The following is a 21,472-nucleotide window of genomic DNA, read 5'->3' on the forward strand; positions in this document are numbered from 1 at the left end:
GTTGGAGAGGTTTTTTTCCACACATGTGAAGAGCTTACCTACAATTTGGATTGAATTGAACTAACTATGCACTTCATCGCAGATTTGTTTCTTTTAGTTTTTTGTTCATCTCTATTTTGCCCTTACTCTCTTTGCGTTCCAAATTAGACATGGTTCTGACATTGGGCAGCTAAGATATATATAGTCTTTTTTTTTAACCCTCCCTGGAGGGATTTTCCAATAGAATGTGAATTTCCCGCAAACCCACAAGCGCTGGCATGGGACAACTCTGTGTAACGTCTGAGCGGCCGAAAATGTGGAGGGTATTTACGCGCACAGTATGTTAGCAATTAGGAGGCTATCCGATGTGTTTTTGGGGTTGTACCGCGGTGCTTGTTTCGGCACGACCATCCCGACGTATAGCCCCAATGTTCTGGGAGATTTTTGCCAGAAAACTCAATTCTCCAGGAGGTCTCGCAGAAAACCGAGTTCGGTTCCTAAAGAAACTTTCGGGCAAGTGGGGAGAAAAGTCAGACATCTTGACGAACAACACCGCGCTACAGCCCAAAAACACAGCTGCCGTGCACAACCGCGAAAAGGCCATGCAGCACAATCATAAAAATTGAAAACGAATTTCTTTCGAGCTGCTTTCTGTATTTCGTTTGTTGTCCTTCCCCCGCATCTCTGATTAGCACGGTTGGTTATGTACGGCGTGAAAGAAGTTCAAACATAGAGTGCATACGTAAGGCTGTTTTCCTTTGTGGCTGTTGACGCCAGACAAATGTGTGTCTCCGTGGTGTGTGTGTGTGCGATGGTGGTTGTGCTGCGGGTACTGCAGGCGTGGCTGCAACGGTACGGCTACCTGCCTGGGGGAGATGCCCGCATGTCCACCATCCGCTCGCCAGGAGTCATGTCGGCCGCCGTCTCTGCAATGCAGCGGTTCTACGGCATCAACGTCACCGGCACTGTTGATGCCGACACCCTCCGGTGAGTGGGCAGTCGCCTCTCTGCTCTGGCCGATTGGTTGAACTTTACAGAACAATGACTAAATAAAACATTTCTCGAACTGGTGTCGTCCATGGATGGGTGGTTTCCATCTATCGCGATCTTCAGCGTCGTGGAGAGTGCCATCCAACTGCAGACATCGGCCTGCCAACTGATTCGTTTCCTTCCTCATCCCCACTTACCTTCCATTTTCCCTTGTAGAATCGGTTTAATCGAATTTGCAAACATGGGGTGTTTGCCATAGTCCCATGTAGCACGCGCTACATGTGTGGCCATTATTGCACGTGCAGTAATTTGTTTTAGAGATTTATCCAATATCAGTTCTTCCAGGCCCCTTGGGTTCAGGCCACTCTTTCTCATTAAGGGTTTGGAAATCCAATCTCTTACTTGGACACACCATATCTCGGCCGACAATCAGAGTAATCAGGCCCTATCTATGAAATCCATAAATAAGGGATTTTTTTCAATACTAGTAAGTACCAGCAAGGCACACATTCGTGCAATACAACGTTGTGCCTTTTTAAAGGTCACCTAAATATTGTTGAATAAGATGTGCATTTGGTATTCATATTTACATTTTCTCGCCAAATATTGTGCTTGTGTGTATTTCTTTTTTGCCAGCTGAAGGTCGACGTGACGGAAGCATTTGTTGTTTTCTTGAGTTTCCATGAGTTTTTGGTGAGAAAAAAAACAACCCTAGTACTGCACCGCATATTTGTTGATTTCCTGCTCACATGAGCACTGAGGAGGTAGGTGCTCTTTCCCTTGTCCCCAGCCCTGAGACAGTGGTGAAGATACTCATTGTAATGATGGGAGCCAAGTTTAAATCCATAAGCAACCACCATTGACATCCCCACAAGATGGTAGCTCCCCTAGAGGGATGATGCACCGAATCAAATCCCAGCCAGGGCTTGAGCCCTCAACTGCCTGGTAGTGAGCCGCTCGCTCTACCACTGAGCCACCTGGCTGGCTGTGCCGTGTGTGGCTATAATTATACATTATTATAGATAAAAGGTGTTCTTAGCAAGGACAGGCTCGTATGATCGTTGCACATTTGAAGCCGGGGTTATTTATATATTTATTGTGCATTATAATTTGGAAGCACCATTTCACCGGCTTTGGTGAAATGGTGGATTGAATGGAATAGGTGACGGAGTTCATTCACAGTGGTAGAGCGTACATGCTCTCCGGGCTGTCGCCTGTGCCCGCACATAAGATCTGACCACTGTTAATGCCCCGAATTACAATTATAATAGCCGCGGCATGGAAGTGCACTGAAGCGTGCCTCGGAACAGCTGATTACAAAACCACACAATGGCGATAGCACCTTCTGGCAAGGAGTCATTTACCCTTTACTCTTAGCAAACCCACCCCGTAAAAAAAAAAATCACACGCGAACAGTACTTACGTAAGCCACTTATGGGCGCATGTTAAACTTTGCTGAGACATTTTCGGTTAAAATGCTGGTGGTTTTGTGTTATGCGTGTTCCAATAAGCGTGAATATTTACATGTGACCCGCATATGCTTCTCATGTGACGTGCGATCAAGTGACCTCAAGCATGGTTTGGATAGTTCTAAGCCGGGGAAATCGCACGTGAACACCGTGCACATGTGTGATAATTGGTGAAGCTCTTCCTTATTAGCCCAATTAAATTTCAACACTTGCCATGAAGGGCCCACTGACATTTCATTGAAGCAAAAAACAAGTAAATGGTTAAGAGCCGACTGTTCCAGTTTTAACGTGGCTTGGCTTGTGGACTTTACGCACTCTTGGGATATGGCGCAGTCTCTCCCGTATGATCCCTAAAGTACAATCGAGCTCGTCCAATCAATTTAATGAAAATTAGATGTTTACTGATTAAAAATGCATTTACTTAATTCTGCGGCCACTCGGAAAAAGGGCTTTTGGTAACAGCTTTGCACACAGGCCGCTAAGCCATACCAGTAGCATGAAGCGGATGAGTTTTACACAGTGGCGGCTCCTGCAAAATCTCTCAGGGGGGGCAAATGTCTGGATGATTGATAAGGATAAGGTCCACCCATGCAATGGATAAATTAACAGCTTAAGCATGTAAAGGCAACTTCACTTCTTTAATATTAATGAAAAATAAAGTGACTCTTACAATACATCTTGTTTGTTTCTATACTCACTATTAAAACAAACCACTCAAGTTTATTTTATTAAAGATTCCACTAGGTGGCAACAAATTATATTGTTGGATGAAACGTGCTTACGTATGATGACGTAAGCACGTATGATGACGTAAGCACGTTAGGGCGAGCCCTCCCGGAAGCCATAGAGAATGCATTGCAGCGCCCCCGTTCGAAAAAAAACATCTTTGAATGTAAGTCTATGGGACCAATCGGGGCGATTCTCAGCTGGAGGGAAATCGCCCAAAAAGAGGCGGTACTCCACAGAACGTAGCATGACGCTGATTGGACTGTATCCAGAGGCACAGTGACGGCTCGCGTGACTCTGTGGTTGAATGACATTGGTGGTGCGTCGCCCAATCGCCCTAATGAAGAAACCGCCCCTGGTTTTACACTTTCCAGCGCTAAATTAATCACCAGTAATGTCATCGTCGCAACAATTGCCTGGGGGCATATGCCTTAACGTAGAGTGGACAATGCGCATAATCTTTGGGTAATTAATGTTCATCATAAATACTTGAAACGATTGAGATTTTTTTAGTTTGTGACGTCACCATCGGTAGAGACACTTGTTCATATTCGCCTGTGTGACGTTATTACTGTTAACCACGCGGTTATCTGTTTAAACACGCATAATTTGATGAATTCGTCTCCTCTACCCGAGTCGCTTCAACACGGAAAGCCACGGGGAAAAAGAATGAATGCGGTGGTGCTTCGGCAAACCACTGCATGGATACGAGCAAATAATAGATGAATGTTCTGCCACTTCCGTGTTAACCCCTCTTCATCTTCATCATTATCTATCACAGCGGTCTGCCTACGCCTGGGTTGATTTAGCAACAACGTGTTCCTCTATATCCCTCTGTTTTCCCAGGCTCACTCTATCTCTTGTGTAATATGCATCATGCAGTATCTGCCCTCTCTCTTCTTCTCCAAGCCTCTTCTGTCATCTTCCATCTCTTCCATGGCTATCTTCTAGGACTCTTCCCTAGGGTCCTCATTTGACAACCCCCCCCCCCCTGTCATGTGGCCATTGCCATCAACATCTCGTCTGTTATGCCTCATTAGTGCCTCCACTCAGAGCCTTTGACCATGATCTTTCTTATTTTGGCTCGTCTATTTTTTCCCAACGTCGCTTCTCACAATCCTCATTTCTGCTGCCAGGGATTTTACTTTTCCTTCTTGCTTCCGTTGTCCACGCTTACATCGCACATGTTAGGATTGGTACGAAAACTCTCTTAATGTAAGATCATCCAGATAAGCCCGGATCATAGGATGAATAAATATTATATTAATAGGATATTAGGATTTTTTTTCTTTCAGATTGATTCACGGGTATGGATGACAGGAAGATCTGGACACGCATAAGCAGAGATTCCCTGTCTGCACAAATTCTTATGTAACGTAAAGAAAGAGTGTCTAAATTTCGACTTAAAACTTTCGTGACTGCGGGAATTCATATTCTTGGTTTTTTCGGTAAAGTCACGTAGATAGAAAATAAATGAAAATAAAAAAATAATTATCATTTTGAATAAAAGCAAAACCCACGACGTTTCGATCGCAACACAAGCGGTCTTCATCAGGCGGAGAGAAAAGAGGGGGCAAGCCTCCAAATGTAACTGCTTCTAATAAGGGCTTCCAAAGTGAGCAAAGCTGTGCGGCATGAACAGCATGGGCGGGGCAGCCAGCGCCAATGTAGGAGCCAAGCACCAGAGGTACACAAGTAAAGCGAGTGCGTTAGACAATGGGGGAGGGAGCAGAGGTCGCAAACGGGTTTTGATTCCTTACCCGTTCCCTACCCGTACCCTACCCGATATGAGTGACAAACGGTTACTCACCAGTGACTCACGGCCTACCCGTACCCGGCCGAACCAGGGTCGCAAACGGGTACCCGTTCCTGGCCGGGTACGGGTAGCCGGGTATCGTGTAGGGTACGGGTATCGGGTACCCGGTTGCGACCTCTGGGAGGGAGGGGGCAGAGATAGGGGGGGAGAGAGAGAGAGAGATGGTAGAGATAGGGGTGGAGCTGAAGGCGAGGGCGCAGTCCAAGTGTGTCTACCAAGGTGGTGGACCAATGAAATAAGCTTGTGCGCAAGTGTGCACTGTTAGATCGTGGGGAGCCATAGTGGTTGCGATTAGCGCTGCACTGCGATACGATCCCGGCGGCCTGAGTTCGATTCCCGCTCACGGCTAACACCAGTGACGATTATCTGAACCTCCCCTAGGTCGACTCGGCCTCAAACAAGTACCTGGTGCGATGTGTAAATATTGGCACTAGGGAGACAAAGGCGACCGGGCGTGGTGCTGGCCACCCACCCCCTCGTGCGCCATGCCAGCCTTCATAGGTGCTCGCTAACAGCCCTTGTCCCAACAGTCTGTTAAGGCTATACGGGGGGGTTTTGTCTTTGTTAGATAGCAGGACCATGAGAGATGACATTGGAATCCATATGGAGGCCTTCATCTAGTAATGGATTGACCATGGTTGATGATAATCGAATACATTATTTAGTTTAAAATATATATTTCATGTTTTACTTCTCATTGCACTCATGAAAATTGTATTTAGTTTTGCTTATAGGCACTTTCCGTGATAGCAGGGGAGTTTGGAGTGGACCCTGGGCCTTAGTAAGCAGAAGCATTTTTTGAGGTAGCATCAGAGGGGGCTACGGTTAGCAGTGTGTTATTCTACAAATCAAATTACTTTAAATATTTAAAACCCAATTCTAACTCAAGCTGCATTGAGACCCCTCTTGTCACGGAGCACACGATCCTTCGGAAAGAGACGTGAAGCCAAATTTCCCATACATTGGCAATCTCTGAAATAGTGGTCCTTTGTGTCCCAAGTGTCGTGGCCAAATTCGCCCCTTTGCTATAAAAGGATTGTGTTTCGCAAAGCAAACAAGCCACTCTTTGTGACCAAGGCATATGCAACTCATATGGGTGGCTCCATACATAATGATGTTAAAATAATACTACAGTGAGGTTTTTGTCGGCTGTCCGGCCTGACTGCCAATTGATGTCGCTTTGTCTGTCTCTGTGAGCCGAGTGAAGAGCCAACACGCCATGGCTGCTAATGTTTGCCATTTAGGACTGTTATAAATGAAATGACACTTTCATCCTCGTGCATTGCTGCTATTAGGAGTAGAATGAAGCTTTGATTCCTCGACTAGTTTTGAAAGCTTCGATTCCTAAGCCCTTGATCGAGGCATCGAATTGCGTTTGAAAGAATCAGTATTTTGAGATGTGTAATAGGTAAGGGAGAACATTAATCCTGCAGCCACTGATAGCATGACAAATAACCACAAATGTAAAAAAAATAATAACTGATTCTGGAATCAAACTGATCTTGCACTGTGAATATTAATTTAACTGCCAGTGGAGGGTGAATTGTTCCACCTCTGCTGTCTACCCTTGCAGAGTGCTGAGCTTCTGTCCCAATCAAACTTTTCTCCACAAAATAAATTAGATGGCCCAAGCTTTGCTCTTAAACTCACCTCCCACATTGTGAACATCTTTAGAAACAGAGGTGTAGAGGCAGCTATTGCTGAAGCTGACAGCATGGCAGAGGTCGCTAACCGGATTTGATTCCTTACCCGTACCCGGCCGCACCAGGGTCGCAAATGGGTACCCGTACCCGGCCGGGTACGGGTACCCGTTCCCTACCCGTACCCTACCCGAAATGAGTGACAAACGGTGACTCACCAGTGACTCACGGCCTACCTGTACCCGTACCCGGCCGCACCAGGGTCGCAAACAGCTACCCGTACCCGGCCGGGTACGGGTAGCCGGGTATCGGGTAGGGTACGGGTATCGGGTACCTGGTTGCGACCTCTGCGGCATGGCCGAGACCACTTTTTTTGCAAACTCCTGCAACCTTCCTCCTTTGCGTCGTTGCACAACAACAACAAAAAATGCACTGCTAATTTCTGCCCTCTGTTATTGCAACGAATGCCATGGGAAACCCTCAGAACTGAGCAACTGGTTCCCATCACATTCTCCGCTGTTGGCAGGTCTCTCCGTGTGAGAGATATACTTCGGCTTCACTTGCGGAAAACGACGCTACATCTTAATGAGCTCAGTCCTGGTTGAATAGAGTGCATTGATCATTGAATGGCGAGTGAATTGACCCCAGGTATGCCGAAATGGCCCTCTCCGCCCATTATGGCACTAAATGGATCAAGGCCTAGTTGAGTGCTCGTTGTATTGGTTGGTGTTTGCTCCATTCCTGTCGACTGGTCCAGGGTGCTTGCTGACCCCAGGCCACCCACTGGTTCCCAGAAAGCCCTGGGTGTTTCACATAAACCACTTTTATGGCCCACGCAGTGTGCAGTGTGCAGAATCCTGGATTAATATGGATTTATCATAAATTTCTCAAGTTGCGGTGTTGTGTATTCATGCGGCCAAATTTCCTCAGCAATCGATTGGTGCTGATTTTCAGATTAATGAAAATGCAAGATCCTAACAAGTTATTCCATGTTGATTGATGTAAATGCAAATGTGAGGCCATGCAAGTTATGTTATTTGAGCTTTATGCAAAGATATCTTCTAACCTTAAGCAAATAGTACCTCATCGTAATATACCCACGACCAGCTGTGCATGCATGTAAATCTTACGGGAAGTTATTTACAATATTTTACAACGGTTTAACTAAGCTCCACCACCTCATTTGGGGCCTGGTCGTAATGACAGCAGTAAGTCACATGCAAAGTTACACATAGACAAGGCAGTATCATTTAATGTTAACAAATATTGATTCACTAAATTGGATCTCCACTTTAAAAACTAAAATCCCACGACGCCCGACTAAAAGTATTCTACGGACATTCCGAAAATGACGATAGAACGGGTTGCGCTAAAAAAACAAGTGAAAAGGTAAAGGTTCAGCCTTGCAATTTGCTTGCCCATGTCACTGCAGCCTTCATGAGAGGGAGCTTAGAAGAGCCAATCCATAGGGTACTTGGCCTACATTTAACTACTACGATTCCACGCTGTCCAAACATTCCTGGAAGAGGTGGGAATACTCACACTTTACCCCACCACACGTGACGTGACTATTGACTAACTGGTGTGTCCATTTTTACTTCTGGCTGGGGGGATGGGGGGAAGGCTTCGCTCTAGAAACTTGCTTGTTATTTCAACTGCCCCACTGGGAGATCAAATCATACCGACGACCTCCGGATTACCGGTCCAGTGTGCTGACCGTTTCACCACGGCGGCATATCACGTAAAAAAGTGAATAAATGTCAAATGGAAAATGCCTAATGGAGTTTAACTGCAAGTGTGGAAGGTGCAAGTGATGAATCGCTTGCCAGTCTGCCTAACCCCAGCTTTCACCTCTCTGTGGTTAGCGTTTGGTGGAAGGACAGCTGGTTAATAATACCCAGATTAAATAAGCTGTTACAGGATTTGCATGCTAATTATAGTGCAGAGCAGGGATCCCAACAGAATGCGTACAGATTCCTTAATTGGTATTAGATTAAAACAACTGTATTAGGATGTGGTGTTAATTGCAACATCTGCAGCCCAAGGGAGTAAAATATGATGCTGTGTTTCCTTTTGATGTTCAGGTCAATCAAATAATTTTAATCACGCGAGGTCTTTTTTTTTTAGCTAAAAGTGCATGACAGAGTGCTGTTTATTCATCTAATTACCTACTGTTGGTTGTTTCAGAACGTACTAAATTCGGATCCATACTGCTATTCAATGTGGCAACCTCCCATTTTAGATATTGCCGTATTGGTTAGCACAGTGGACTTGCAATCCTGAGAACGCTAGTTCGATTCGATCTCCCCCCAGCGTGGCAGTTGAAACAACGAAGAAGCTTCTTAGTTACCCTTCTTCTGTCCACCCAGCAACATTAATGGGTGCAACACGCTTAATCGATCGACAAAGTCACATGTGGTGGGATCAAGTGTGGGTGCACCCACCTCTTCCAAAATGTCTGTCCAAGTGTGGAAGAGTAGGCCAAACACTCGATACAACGGCCCTCTTGAGCTCCCTCTGGTGGAGAGGGCCCTTCTGCCAGCAGTGACGTGAGCAAGGAGTTTCAGGGCGGCAGACTTTGCCGTTTACCATTACCCATCCGCAGTTGGTGATCCATTCAAAATTAACGCTCCTGACTGCATTCGGCCGTCGCGTGAAGTATTTCATGGATGGATCCACCGCGCGCACTGCACCACCCACAGATGCTCTCTGCTCGTTGAGCCCCTGACTCAACGCCTCTCTTTCTCAACGCGGGCCAACCCAGGGATCATTAAACAAGGAGCGAGCGAGCAGCAACTACTGCATTTCAGGGGGGGGGGGGGGGGGTCACCGCTGTCGTGCGTAGGGGATCATTAAACGGGGAAGCGGGCAAGGTGGAACTGCTTCATTTGAGGGATCACTGCTGCCGTTTCGGGAGATAATTAAAAGGTTAGGGTCGGAGGGGAGAGGGCTGGGGTGTGCACGCGTGGACTTCGCATCATTCGGAGTGAATCGTCAATTGAGGACTTAATTGCGCGACAGATTTTTATGGGCTGCGCGTGGTGGTGGTGGTGGGGGGGGGGCGGCACAGTGAAATACGGTGCTGACGCGGCTTCACCTGGGAATACCGCAGCCACCACACCCCCACCCCACCTCCGGATATAAACTGGAAGAGCAAAGGAAGCCCCGCTGTTGGTGTAGACATTTCAGACGTACACCCACTGTGATCGAAGACTTATGGCTTTCGTTTTAATTAGTGATAATATGCTCTGAGACTGCAAATGATCGCAGCCAATGTCAATCTGAGAACTTGTTGGTGGCCAAAAATTGTTGGTTGCTGCGTTACAGACAAGACAGAGCGCAGACATTGTCGGCAAGATAACAGACCAACCTGCATAGACACTCACATCTCCAAATGCTTACGTTGACTGCTAAGGAAATAATATGCCAACGTTAGCAGTAAGTGATGTAGCCTTGCTCTCTTTAAACTGCGCTTGGAGATAAAGTTCCGTGCCATCCATAACTACGTTTCATGTCAACTTTGGTGTTGACAATCGATCAGTTGATCAAGCGGTCAGACTTCACAGTCGATCGCATCGGAACATTTTTCAACGTGATCGGTTAACACACCTGCTCTTCAAGAGCCTTCATACAAGCGTCGCAGCAATTTGCATTTATTTAAACTTTTTATTTTATTTTATCGAGGTGAGGCATTGCCCTTTGCGGCCAACATTAGCGTGTGCCAGGTTCAAGTGGCATCGCCAAGTTTTGAATTAAAATGTTAAGCCCCTCGTGAAGCCGTCTCGATCTAGTAAACATTGGTCAAGAGACGTCGGGATACTTTAAATGGCCCTCACGATTTTCTCGAGGGGGTTGGCCTTATAAGCTCGATCCTACTACGGTCACCGCCACTGACACGTCGTAACGCAAACGCCCGAGATGGCGCAGCGAACCGCACGTGCGCCCGTGTTTTGTAATGCACTGCTTATTGAAAGTTTAAGCGCCACAGGAATTCATTATGGCCATCTCTCCACGTCAATTTCTGCTCTGCTGCAGGAGCCGCGGCAGCAATTAGTGTTTGCGTGTCGATAAAGTGCTGCGCGCGTGCATTCGGCGAGATTGCGAGATGCACTCATTGGAATTTTGTCTGATTGCCATGTCTGGGCGCTCGCTTCGGCGAGCAGTGCAGCCTGTTGACCGTTAATTGCGAGTGCGCTCATTCCCTCCTCGTAAGGCTGATAAATAATAAACGGCCTCAATTTGCGCCCGGATGGTCAACGTCGTCGCTGGACACGCGCGCGCGTGCAAACAACTCGTTGCGCGCGTTTGCACCACGAGACGCGCATTACCTACGAGCTGCTTCGCGCCCGGTGTGGTCGGCAAGGACTTCCATGGCATCGGGGATGGCTGAGTAATGAATCGGCAGTAAGTAGAGGATACTGAACAGCTATTGATGCTGTTATTGAGCTCTGATACACGCATGCTCTCCAGATTTACGCCGTCGATTGGCCGCACTGCGCGCATGTTAGGCAGGCGTATTTCCGCGCTGTGTTTAATCACGGGTGGGGGGGGTTGTTCAGTGCACTTGTCAGGGACCACGTGCTGGGATCATCGCATACGTCGTGGGTACATTGTTGCAATGCGACTTTGAGCGGCACGTGTGCCTTTTGGGTGCTGTGTCGACTTATGGCGCTGCTCAAGTAAGTTTCTGTACCAGTTGACTGCCCACCTCTGTGTCATCAGTTAAGAGCCAATAGAGCGATATCCTCCCCTTATGTGCACTGCGTGGGGACGCTACAATGCGGTACAATGCGACGGTGAGATATTGAGTGTGCCTAAAGGTGCTACGTAGGCTTACATGTTGCGACGCTGCTCAGGTAAGCCTTTATACCAATTGACTGTCCACCTTTGTGTCATCAGTTAAGGGTCAATAGAGTGATATCCTCCCCTTAAATTTTAACTGCCTTCCCTCTCTGCTCCTAATTATGCAGTCAGGCACCTCATGAATATCAGCATTGCAAGCCACACACCACGTTTTTTTAAAAATCTGTTGAAGTGGTTGGTCACGTGAACATAGCCTCTATGAGTATCATAAAATCGATCTAACCCCAAAAAACCTCTATTATGGATAAAATGTATTGTGTTTGTCTAAAAGCTTAACAAAAATATCCAGACCCAGCGGGGTGCAGCGGATGACAACGCCGCTGTATGAACCCGGGAACCTGAGGTTTGATTGACGGCTATCACGAGTGGCAAGTGGTGATCTGAATTGGTTCCCGTGGCCTCGTCTCTCTTCACCAACCTTCCACTGATTAGTGTGGCGAATCATGACCATTGCCAACACGGTGTGGGGAGGCCTTCAAACAGCGGTGGGGTTTGCAATCGGCGAATGAGTAAGTAATAGTATGACCTGTTTACCTCGTACCCAATTCCACGACATTTTTTCGGGGCAAAAACTGTGGGGCAGGCATAGGCCCTGAACATTTCGGCAAGCAAACAAGTCTGCCGTTTTTGGAGAACGCAGACCAACGTTCCAGACAGGACCAGCTTCAAGGAATGGATGGGAATGTGGGATGAGCGCATGACATCCACACAGCGCTGCAGACGCGCTATTAAATGCAAGCCTCTTCAATCCCTCGGTTAATAGACAGGCCCATTACATATGTGTAACATATGAGCTTCATTGTTTTTTTCTATTTTTGACTATCCTCATTTTAAGGTGAATTTTTATTGTCTTGACTTTGCCTTCTCTGCCACCAAATGGCACACGTTTATTTGTTTCATTGTTGGTGCACGGTAAACGCGAGAGTGTAAATTAGTTTTGTGCAAATAAGCGGGTTGTGGAATGCAGGACATACATATTTATACGTGTATATGCCGGTTGTTGAAAGTCGAAGTGCTGTCTGTATCTCACAGTTCATCCAGGCGATACAATATGCATACGTTTAATGTCAGAATTTGTATAGATAGAGTACAGGTAAATACTGACTGTAATTTATAATACATTTGGATTATTATAATAGTTGCATTTTTTATTCTAATATAGCTGTCTATCCGATTGTACCATATCTATAGAAAACACAGTTTTCACCAATTTGGATTCTTTTGATGTATTGTGCCATCGTTAAATGATGCAAACATATTTATCTTCGGCGCATCACCCATTTCCGAAATATTCCGCTGATATCAAGGTTTAAAATGGCATTATTCTGAACTTTTTCAAAGATAATGTTGAAATTTTTTTTATTTAAAAGGGCTTTAGATATCCCAGATGGCAGTATATGTGCTTCAAAGGGCTTTTTTGGTTCCTTTGGTGATAAAAGTAGCATAGGCTGTAAATTATATGCAATGTTGGACTCTGATGTCATAAGTAAACCTTTCCTTTTATTTTTGCACATGCTGCAGAGATTCACAGTCAAAAAGGTAAGAATTACTGAAATAAATTCCTTTTTTTGGCTTGATGTTGCTTTCATTGGTGTCTGTGGTCATTATTTTCACCGTACAACGATACATTTATTCTCGTGCTTTGTGGTTGAATGTTGACCTATTTAAGCATTTGCCTTAAAATGTTCATTGTTACCAAAGCTTCACAACATTACTTTTGTTGAGGTGGCAAAAAGGTGTCTCAAAGTTCAGAGCCCTGAGCTAGCACCGCTGAGATTCTGGGTTCGAATCCATGTTTCAGCCACTGCCTGCGAATACATCTGTGGATATGATGGTCTCATCCAAGTTACTGAAAAAACCCATCGTACTAAATTTCGTTTTGTCACCTAATTTGACTAACTTCCAGCTCTGAAAATATATTTTTTTTTATATTATTGTCATGTGACAAACGATAACAGAGTAAATGTATATGGGAAAGGGTAATCCCAACTTTGTAAAGGCCACTGGCAGAGCTTTACAGTACTGTGAATACTCTTTCTCAGCTGTTGTTTGATGCAAGAAATGCTTGCTCAGTGAGATTTTCTGAATGGATTCGTCATATAATCCAGACTTTTTTGTAAAATGACCGCAGGTTAACCACAAAACACTGGTTAGTTAACCTGTGATATTTTAATACAGCAAGTCAAAAGTAATTGGCAGCACTGAACTCGAGCATTTAGCCAACAAGATTGGCAAGCAAAATATGATGCATATTAGGGGAGTCAGGATGCACCATTTGATCAATTAATATTGATTGTTATGCTAATAGATGCATCCAATTGTGTGTAAGAATTGTTGTTCAATTACTTGAGTGGTTTTCATTTGTCATGGGTTCATGTGACCCATCTAGTCCACTAAAGGCACACCACATTCACCGCATTGTAAAAAAGATATAATTCATTATTAAAAATAATAATTGATTAAATTATTAAATCAATGTTCCACCCTGAATGGCAACGGTTCATTTAATCGTGAAGGGAGCAACTCGTTACTACACACCACAGAGTTAACACATTCGTGTGTAATATCTCTCCCATTTTTCGACCCAAGACAGTGAAATGCAAAACGATTTTTAATTACCGTACTGTTTATCCCACACGAGGTGTAATGAATGGAACGCTAGTTGTCAGCTACACATCCCCGCTATTAGCACAATCCAGTTTTGAGCATCATCATTTTTCATTTGCATGGAAATATGCATAATTTACATATTGATTTACATTTAAGCAGTGATCTAATTTTTATTGACTTTATCAAATAGTAAAAAAAACAACAAGCCTTCATCATTATTAAGCATATCCGAACTATTTTTTGTAAACAAATCATTTGTAGTCGGAGCACATAGGATTAGTTCGGCTGATTCTTAAAACTGTATGCAAGGCCATACACTGTTAAAAACTGGTGGTTTTATGGATCGCCTGAAGAACCCCCTTACTTTACTGAAGTACCCACTGTAAACCAGACCATTTATGTTTTTTTAACAATGTATTTAATTTTCTTTAATTGTATTTTTGATACCATCAGCTCGTGGTGGGTTACAGTGGCCAATAAGTCTCTTCAATCAGCATTGATCAACAAATGCACAGAGATTTTTTTTTCAAACTCCCACAGTGCACACTCGTCGACACTTTAACAAAATATTGTTTGCAACAATAAACATACAATTGTGACTTTTACAATTAATATTTCATCCCGCTTGTTAATGATACCAATGACCAATATTGTGGTTTCCTTTTTACTTTAGTTAAAAATAAGACAGCTTTACTGACTTTTTCAGAATCGATGCTAAGAGTTGTCTCAAGACCCGATACCGTTGGTCTTCACTATAGGCATAGGCAATGGTGTCAAAAGTGCGTACATTTACTTACGCCTCTACTTGCTTTGAGGAATTGCTGTGAGTCTGTGTTGCTTCCAGTTTGGGGTGGGTTTTACATTCTTGACGCAATTCATTGCTCATCATAGCTGCCAACATGGCTTCAGATTCACAATGGAGGTGCTCACCGAGTCACGGAAAGAGAGGCCCTAACTTTTCCGTGAGAACAATCTGGTATGCATACGTACATTCTAAGCTACAAATCACATTCGTGCATTTCCAATTTGAGCTGTTTGTTCGGCCGTGGGATATAATAGCCACTGTTTTAATGCACCTGTGCATACCAGAATGGGCTCATTCACTGTAACATCCAGACCGGGTCACACCTCCTGCTGAAAAAGAGCCATGTTGACAGGTATGACGCACACACTTGCGTGCACCTCGAGTTTTAATTTGCGACAGTGCATTCTCGCCGCACACGATGGCACGTGGACATTTGCCGTATGGCTGCGTACGACCTATGCTCCCGAAGTGAAATGACATCCTCTTAATATGAAACCGTTGGGCATCCCGATCGCTCCCCCTTCCACCAACCTTTGGGGTTGGTGATAATGTAAAGTGCTGGCTGTAGTTTGCGCATCGAGCAGTCTGTATTTTTGGGTGGCCAGGATAAGAATCATAGTTAAATCAATGAGGATTTATTCACGATTACAGCAATACCGATAGTAACGATAGCAGCTGTGCTCTGCAGGAGCGTACATTGGATGAATATTTAGCTGTGGGCTGCTTCTACTGATGTGGCAATATTTTCCCATGTGTATCATAATCCAGTATCCAATAAAGGTGTTGTGATTTGATAAATTCAAATAAATATCAAATCAAGATCAAGATCGTTTATCTTGATTTGTTAAATTCAATAAAACAAAAAAAATTACATTCCAGGAACAATAATGAACAGTAGAATACGTGTCTCAGTCGGATATCAGAGCTAAACTTTCTAAATTCTTGCGAGGCTGAGATTTTACTTGAATTTAGATTGAGGTTATTTCAGTGGAACTTTTTTTCCATTATAAAGAATTCACGTTAATTTTGATAGTGGCTCGGGCATGGTACACATTCCAATATGGCCACTGCGCACAGTCTGGGCTGTGTGGGCATTAGGTTTGCCACCTCTGAGGTACAAAAAGAAGATTGGTACGTACCAGCAAAAAGAAGAGTCTCAAAATACCAGAAGAGGGGGGAACTTCATGTAAACGCAATGAGTGATGTATCACTATTATTATCCTTATGCATATACCGAAAACCGAGACTTTTATTGTCCGGGTAAGGCTTGCAGATCAGCCAGGACAGCTACCTCAAAAAATGGGACGACTCTGGGAAAACCAAGAAAAGGTGACAACCCAAGTGGGAAGGTCCCAGTGGCTGAGCAACGCACTTGCTTGTGGTTTTTAGTTTTTGTTCGTCCTTTTTCTCGTGGCGGACTGACCGCAGGTGGATGAAGAGGCCTCGCTGCGGCGTTCCCGATCGGATCGACCAGGGCCTGCAGGCCGGCCTGCGGCGCAAGCGCTACGCCCTCACTGGGCAACGGTGGCAGCAGAAGCACATCACCTACAGGTACTGCGCCGCCACCATCCTGTGTTCGGTCAGAGCGGGGATAGCATTGGATTTTAGCTGTGGGCTGCTTCTAAATTCGTGTCGCATGACGGTGTTGTGATTTGATGAATTAAAATATATTTTGTCCCATTCCTAGGTCATAATGAACAATATAGTGAGTGTGTCTCAGTCCTAAGATGACCTTTCTAGAGGCGTGCAAGGCTGATTAAGGTTCTCTCTCACAATCCCCATGGTTGGCATGATAGTGGGTGATGAGAGTCATCAGGTCATCAACTTCAGCCATCCTCAGTCCACTGCTGGACAAAGGCCTTCCCAAGTTTTTGCCGTCTCTCACAGCCCTGCGGTGATCTCTTCACGGCCCGTGTGATAATTCAACTCGCACCGGATCTAATCAACTGGGATTCCCGTGGTGGATGTCCTCTCAGACGCGTTTCATCTCTTGGCTGCCACTGTCATTATCCCTGATCATCAGCCACGGTCCATTATCGTGAATCGTCCTCTCCAAGTCACTATAATGGTGTCATTAGCCTGCGTGTGTGCTCTCATATGCATTCCCCTTTATGTCCCTCAATGTAAATACCAGCGTGCATCGCTCCATGATTATTTACGCACTTTTTAGTTTTTGTGAAGTGCTATATCAAAAATTGGACATGTAACAATGTGATGCGTGTTAGTGTGGTTTTATCTAGTGCATCTGAGAATATCCACTCTGAAGAACAGGTTTTGTCTGACTGTTAATAATGATCAAGGATACTCTGCATCTGCACATAATCATGTGCCTGCAATACCAGTGAAGCACACTGATAGCATAGATCACACCTGCTCTACAAACTCATCTTTCACACGTAGTGTTTTGAGAAATCACTTTATTTTCTTGTGCGAAAGAGCAAGGACATCCCGGTAGATTTCTACATTGTTGAAGAGCTTCCAAATGACGTTCTGCTTGTCAGTAGAATGCTGGTGGTTTTATAAAGAGTAGGATGTTGTGAAAAATATGAACCGAGTGTAAGTTAGTTGATCGACAGGTCTTGTGCGTTGAGGGTTAAGTGCGGGAACTCCAATCTCCTTCAAATCCGTATGGTCAGGATGGAATAAGCAACATACCCTCAAAAATGGCTCTCTAGGGATCCATCTTCTGCCAGCAGTGGCATGAGCAAGCGATTTGCAGGGCAGCAGTTATGAACTATTTTGTTCAGTGTTGTTTGTTACTCCCTATTTTCTCCCATTTTCTTCCCTTTTCACTGAAAACGTTGCCACTTTTCTTGCACTTCTGCACACATGCCTAGGGCACGAATTCCGGTATAATAATGCCAGGCAAAGTACAAGGTTTAAATGAAAATAAATATCTGGAAAATATTTTTCAGTTGTTTTAGCCATGTGAGCGGTAGGCGCTTTCGTGGCAAAACTGTACAGGACAGGAGGCTTTGCCAGGGCATGATGCCAAACCACGGCTTCTAATAATGGATTGATTTGTGTCGTTATTGCACCATCCCTTTCTACCTTTTTCTTCCAGCGGCGATGTTTAGAGCGTGGCTTGTTGTCTATAATTCACCCCTGTAAATGCACGGTAGCTGCAATAGGTGACCTTGCTGTGATACTGCCCTATTCTGCGATTGCCTAGCATCGGGGTTCGGCAACCTGCGTCTCCCGAGCCGCATGCCGCTCTTTCAGGAACTGATTTGTAACGTTGTTCACGCGCATTGCGGCTCTTGAAATATTTGAGTTTATTTTTATTATTATTTTATTATTGTTCTTTTTTGTTCTTTTCTTTGAACCTATCTACGTGACTTTTACCGAAAGACCCAAGGAATATTTTTTTGCCCAATTCGAACAAAAAAAATGGCTCATCTTGTTATTTTGTTTTCTGACCACTGACCTAGATGTTGAGCAGTGACATGGAAATAATTTAAACAGCAAACGAATATTCTTATAAAAAAAATATTTCAAGATATTATAGATTGTGACTAAAGTATGCAATAATTTACAGCCTGCCACTCGATTAGGCCCTGAGAGTTCACTTAATTTTCTCGATGGATGGTTGCGATTTGATTCAGGAATCAATTATTTTATTTCACATTTTTGGTGAACGTGTAACAACCTCTCGTGGTACGAACTGAAAAGCATCGATTCTTAAAACAGTCAATTCGATGCATGTATCGGTCGTTTAAGAATTAATGATACTCGACCATGGAGTGTTCACCCATATAGATATTCCTGTGGTGGTTGCTGGTGCAGTCGGAGAGACATTCATGCAACACATTGAAATACCTCATCTGACACTACTGAGAAACCCATGTTTGGCATTTTGTTTGCTCATGTTTAATTGGTAATGATAATGCGACTTCATTATACCTCCACGCATGCACGTGAGTGGCAGTCAAACACTTCGAGAGAGGATATAAAAAGCTGACCCAGACAAAGTGTTTATTGTTTATTTTTTTATAGAAAGTACAGTCAGAATCAGAATATTTATTTATACTGCAGGAATCCGTTGAGCTATAAACTCTTTTCCACAGATGACCAGTAGGGGCGGGTCAGAACGTTACAACAATAAACAGTACAAACACGATAGGAGTGCAAAGTATAGGAAAGGTAAAGAAATCGCTTAAAAACATAAATATATATGCAAATACAACCTTTTTATATTACCAGGTAAAGCCCACTGAGCTATTCATTTATTTTTCAGAAGTGACCAGGCCGCAAATGATAGCCCAACAAAGTGGCTTATCATGTGGACATTTATAGCAGCCAAATAATCGAAATAACCACGTCGAAAGTGCTCCCCACGTAGTCTGAGTTAGTCGTCGCAAAGCCACCCGTGCGCTGTATCGAATGTTCCTCCAGGTGTCGTGACGCGTTGCCCGTAGCCGGGCCTCCTGGGTAGACTTCATGTCCGCATCATCGAGGGCGGTGATCCGCGAAGCGCCCAGCTTGAGCGTGGGGAGTTGAGGGGGAGGGGTCCTTTTTTTGGGAGCCACACGCGCTCGCTCAGTTTTCATTCCAGATCTTGCCCTCCCCCCGTGTAGGGCAGGTTTAAAAATGTTTACTTTTGGTGTAATTCCTCTCATTATTCATGCACCACATCAACGTATCGCTGATTAAATGTTAACTTTAATCTCACAATTCAAGCACTCGTTTATCATCAGTCTTAAAGGTTATCTCATATCTAATGTCTGTTCATGGAAAATTATCCAAATGCCAAGTGGGCTGTTTTCCCCGTCACATTTCACAGCATATTTAGGATGCGATTTTATACACTTCTTTCCTCAAGTTAAAATCGCAATGTTATTTCCTCCCATGCTGTGCTGGCTGCTGTTCAATTCGTTTGCTGATAAAAACATTTTTTTTTATTATCTCAGCAGTGGTAAAGTATTTAATGTCCTGTATGTGATTTTGAAAATGATGTAACTTTGCACAAATTATTTTGTGGGGTAGAGTTCATGGCTCTCCAGCAGAGGATTGAGGATTCAATTTGTTGGTTAGGGTGTCGATTGAGACTTTGACTCCTCCGGGATCAATACAATAGAGTGCCAATGTGGATATTCATATTCTTAGGTTTTTTCGTTAAAGTCACGTAGGTAAAACATCAAAATTAATTAAAATAAAATAAAATAAAGATCACGACGTTTCGGAGGCAACACAAGTCTCCGTCATCAGGTGGGACCGTCACAGCCAGATTAGCTGCATCAAGTGAGGCAATGATTCAAGATGTAATCCCTTAAAAGCAAGTTGAGGGGGGAGGAGAGGGGGGGGGGAGCTCATCAGAATGTGGTAGCCAATGAATGGAACGTATCGGGAGGGAGGGGGGCGGGGCTCAAAGACTTAACTTTACCGAAAAAACCTAAGAATATGAATCCTTGCAGCCACGAAAGCTTCAAATCTAGTGCCAATGTGGAGTCAGCCAACAATGGTTGTTTTGTGAGTTAACTTATGCACGCCATGGTTTCCTCAGAACTGCTTTTTATGTTGAGATTATTGTCCTTCCCCCGCACCTCCGATCATCACACGGTTGGCTACGTACGGTGTGAAAGAAGTTCACCATACATACAGCACAGAGTAATGTGTAATTTCCACCACTGAGTCGGGGCTGTTAACAGCACACAGGTGCCGCTCCTTTATGCCCTCCCAACCAAGCCCATAATCATTTGAAGGAAAACCACTTCTGACTTTTTTATATATATAGTATTTAATAAGGCTGTTACGAATCACTAACATCATCCACCCCCCCCCCCCATTTCCTCCTCTCACCTGCCATGTTTGAATGACCTGGTGAGATGCAGGACCACAATTACGTTCAGGATTTGACAGTTTTTTTTTTATCATGTGTTCTGTCTCGTTTTTACAGTCATCTTCACTTCGCTGGCCCCCCTAGACGTTGCATTCGCCTTTCACTCACAGATAATTTTCACGAGTCAAACATCGATCCTTGCGCGCGTGACTCGACGCATGTTTCGCAGCACGTATCGGCAGCCGTAAGAATCGCCGTTCGTCAAATATCGAACCGCTATCTTCACTCGAACGGGTGCAGCGTGCAGAACTACACGCCCAAGGTGGGCGAGGCGGACACGCGGCGGGCGCTGCGGCGCGCCTTCGACGTGTGGCAGCAAGTGACGCCGCTCATCTTCGAGGAGGTCTCCAACCACGAGATCCGCAGCAGCCGGCGCGAGGCCGACATCATGATCTTCTTCGCCTCGGGCAACCACGGCGACAGCTCGCCCTTCGACGGCGAGGGCGGCTTCCTGGCGCACGCCTACTTCCCCGGCCCGGGCATCGGCGGGGACACGCACTTCGACGCCGACGAGCCCTGGACGCTGGGCAACGGGAACGCTGGAGGTGTGTGGCCAGGCAGGGAGCATTCACTTGGTGCATCGGTCCAGCAAACGTTACGATAGCTTTCGCCGAGCCCATTGACGATGCTCGTTTCGCTCATGGTCGTTGGCACCACCATCATCATCATCATCATCGCCTCTGATTCGCACGGTTTGCTACATATGGTGCGAAAGAAGTTCAACATCCATAACAG

The 21,472-nt window shown here is 44.9% G+C and overlaps 1 protein-coding gene across 2 annotated transcripts in view; it reads left to right on the top strand.

The window, feature by feature from the left end:
- LOC144723293 (matrix metalloproteinase-24-like) overlaps positions 1-21,472 on the top strand; it is a 53,029-nt gene that overhangs the window by 15,008 nt on the left and 16,549 nt on the right. The window contains exons 2-4 of one of the 2 annotated variants that reach the window (XM_078601910.1): positions 818-966; positions 16,327-16,449; positions 20,978-21,282. In XM_078601910.1, the coding sequence (XP_078458036.1) occupies positions 818-966; positions 16,327-16,449; positions 20,978-21,282 (577 nt within the window). Of the gene's footprint in view, positions 1-817; positions 967-11,182; positions 15,251-16,326; positions 16,450-20,977; positions 21,283-21,472 lie in introns of those variants that run through there. The other variant, XM_078601911.1, reaches the window with a different exon arrangement.

The sequence above is a fragment of the Lampetra planeri genome, chromosome 17 (assembly GCF_965212315.1).
Source record: "Lampetra planeri chromosome 17, kcLamPlan1.2.h2, whole genome shotgun sequence".
Taxonomy (NCBI): Eukaryota; Metazoa; Chordata; class Hyperoartia; order Petromyzontiformes; family Petromyzontidae; genus Lampetra; species Lampetra planeri.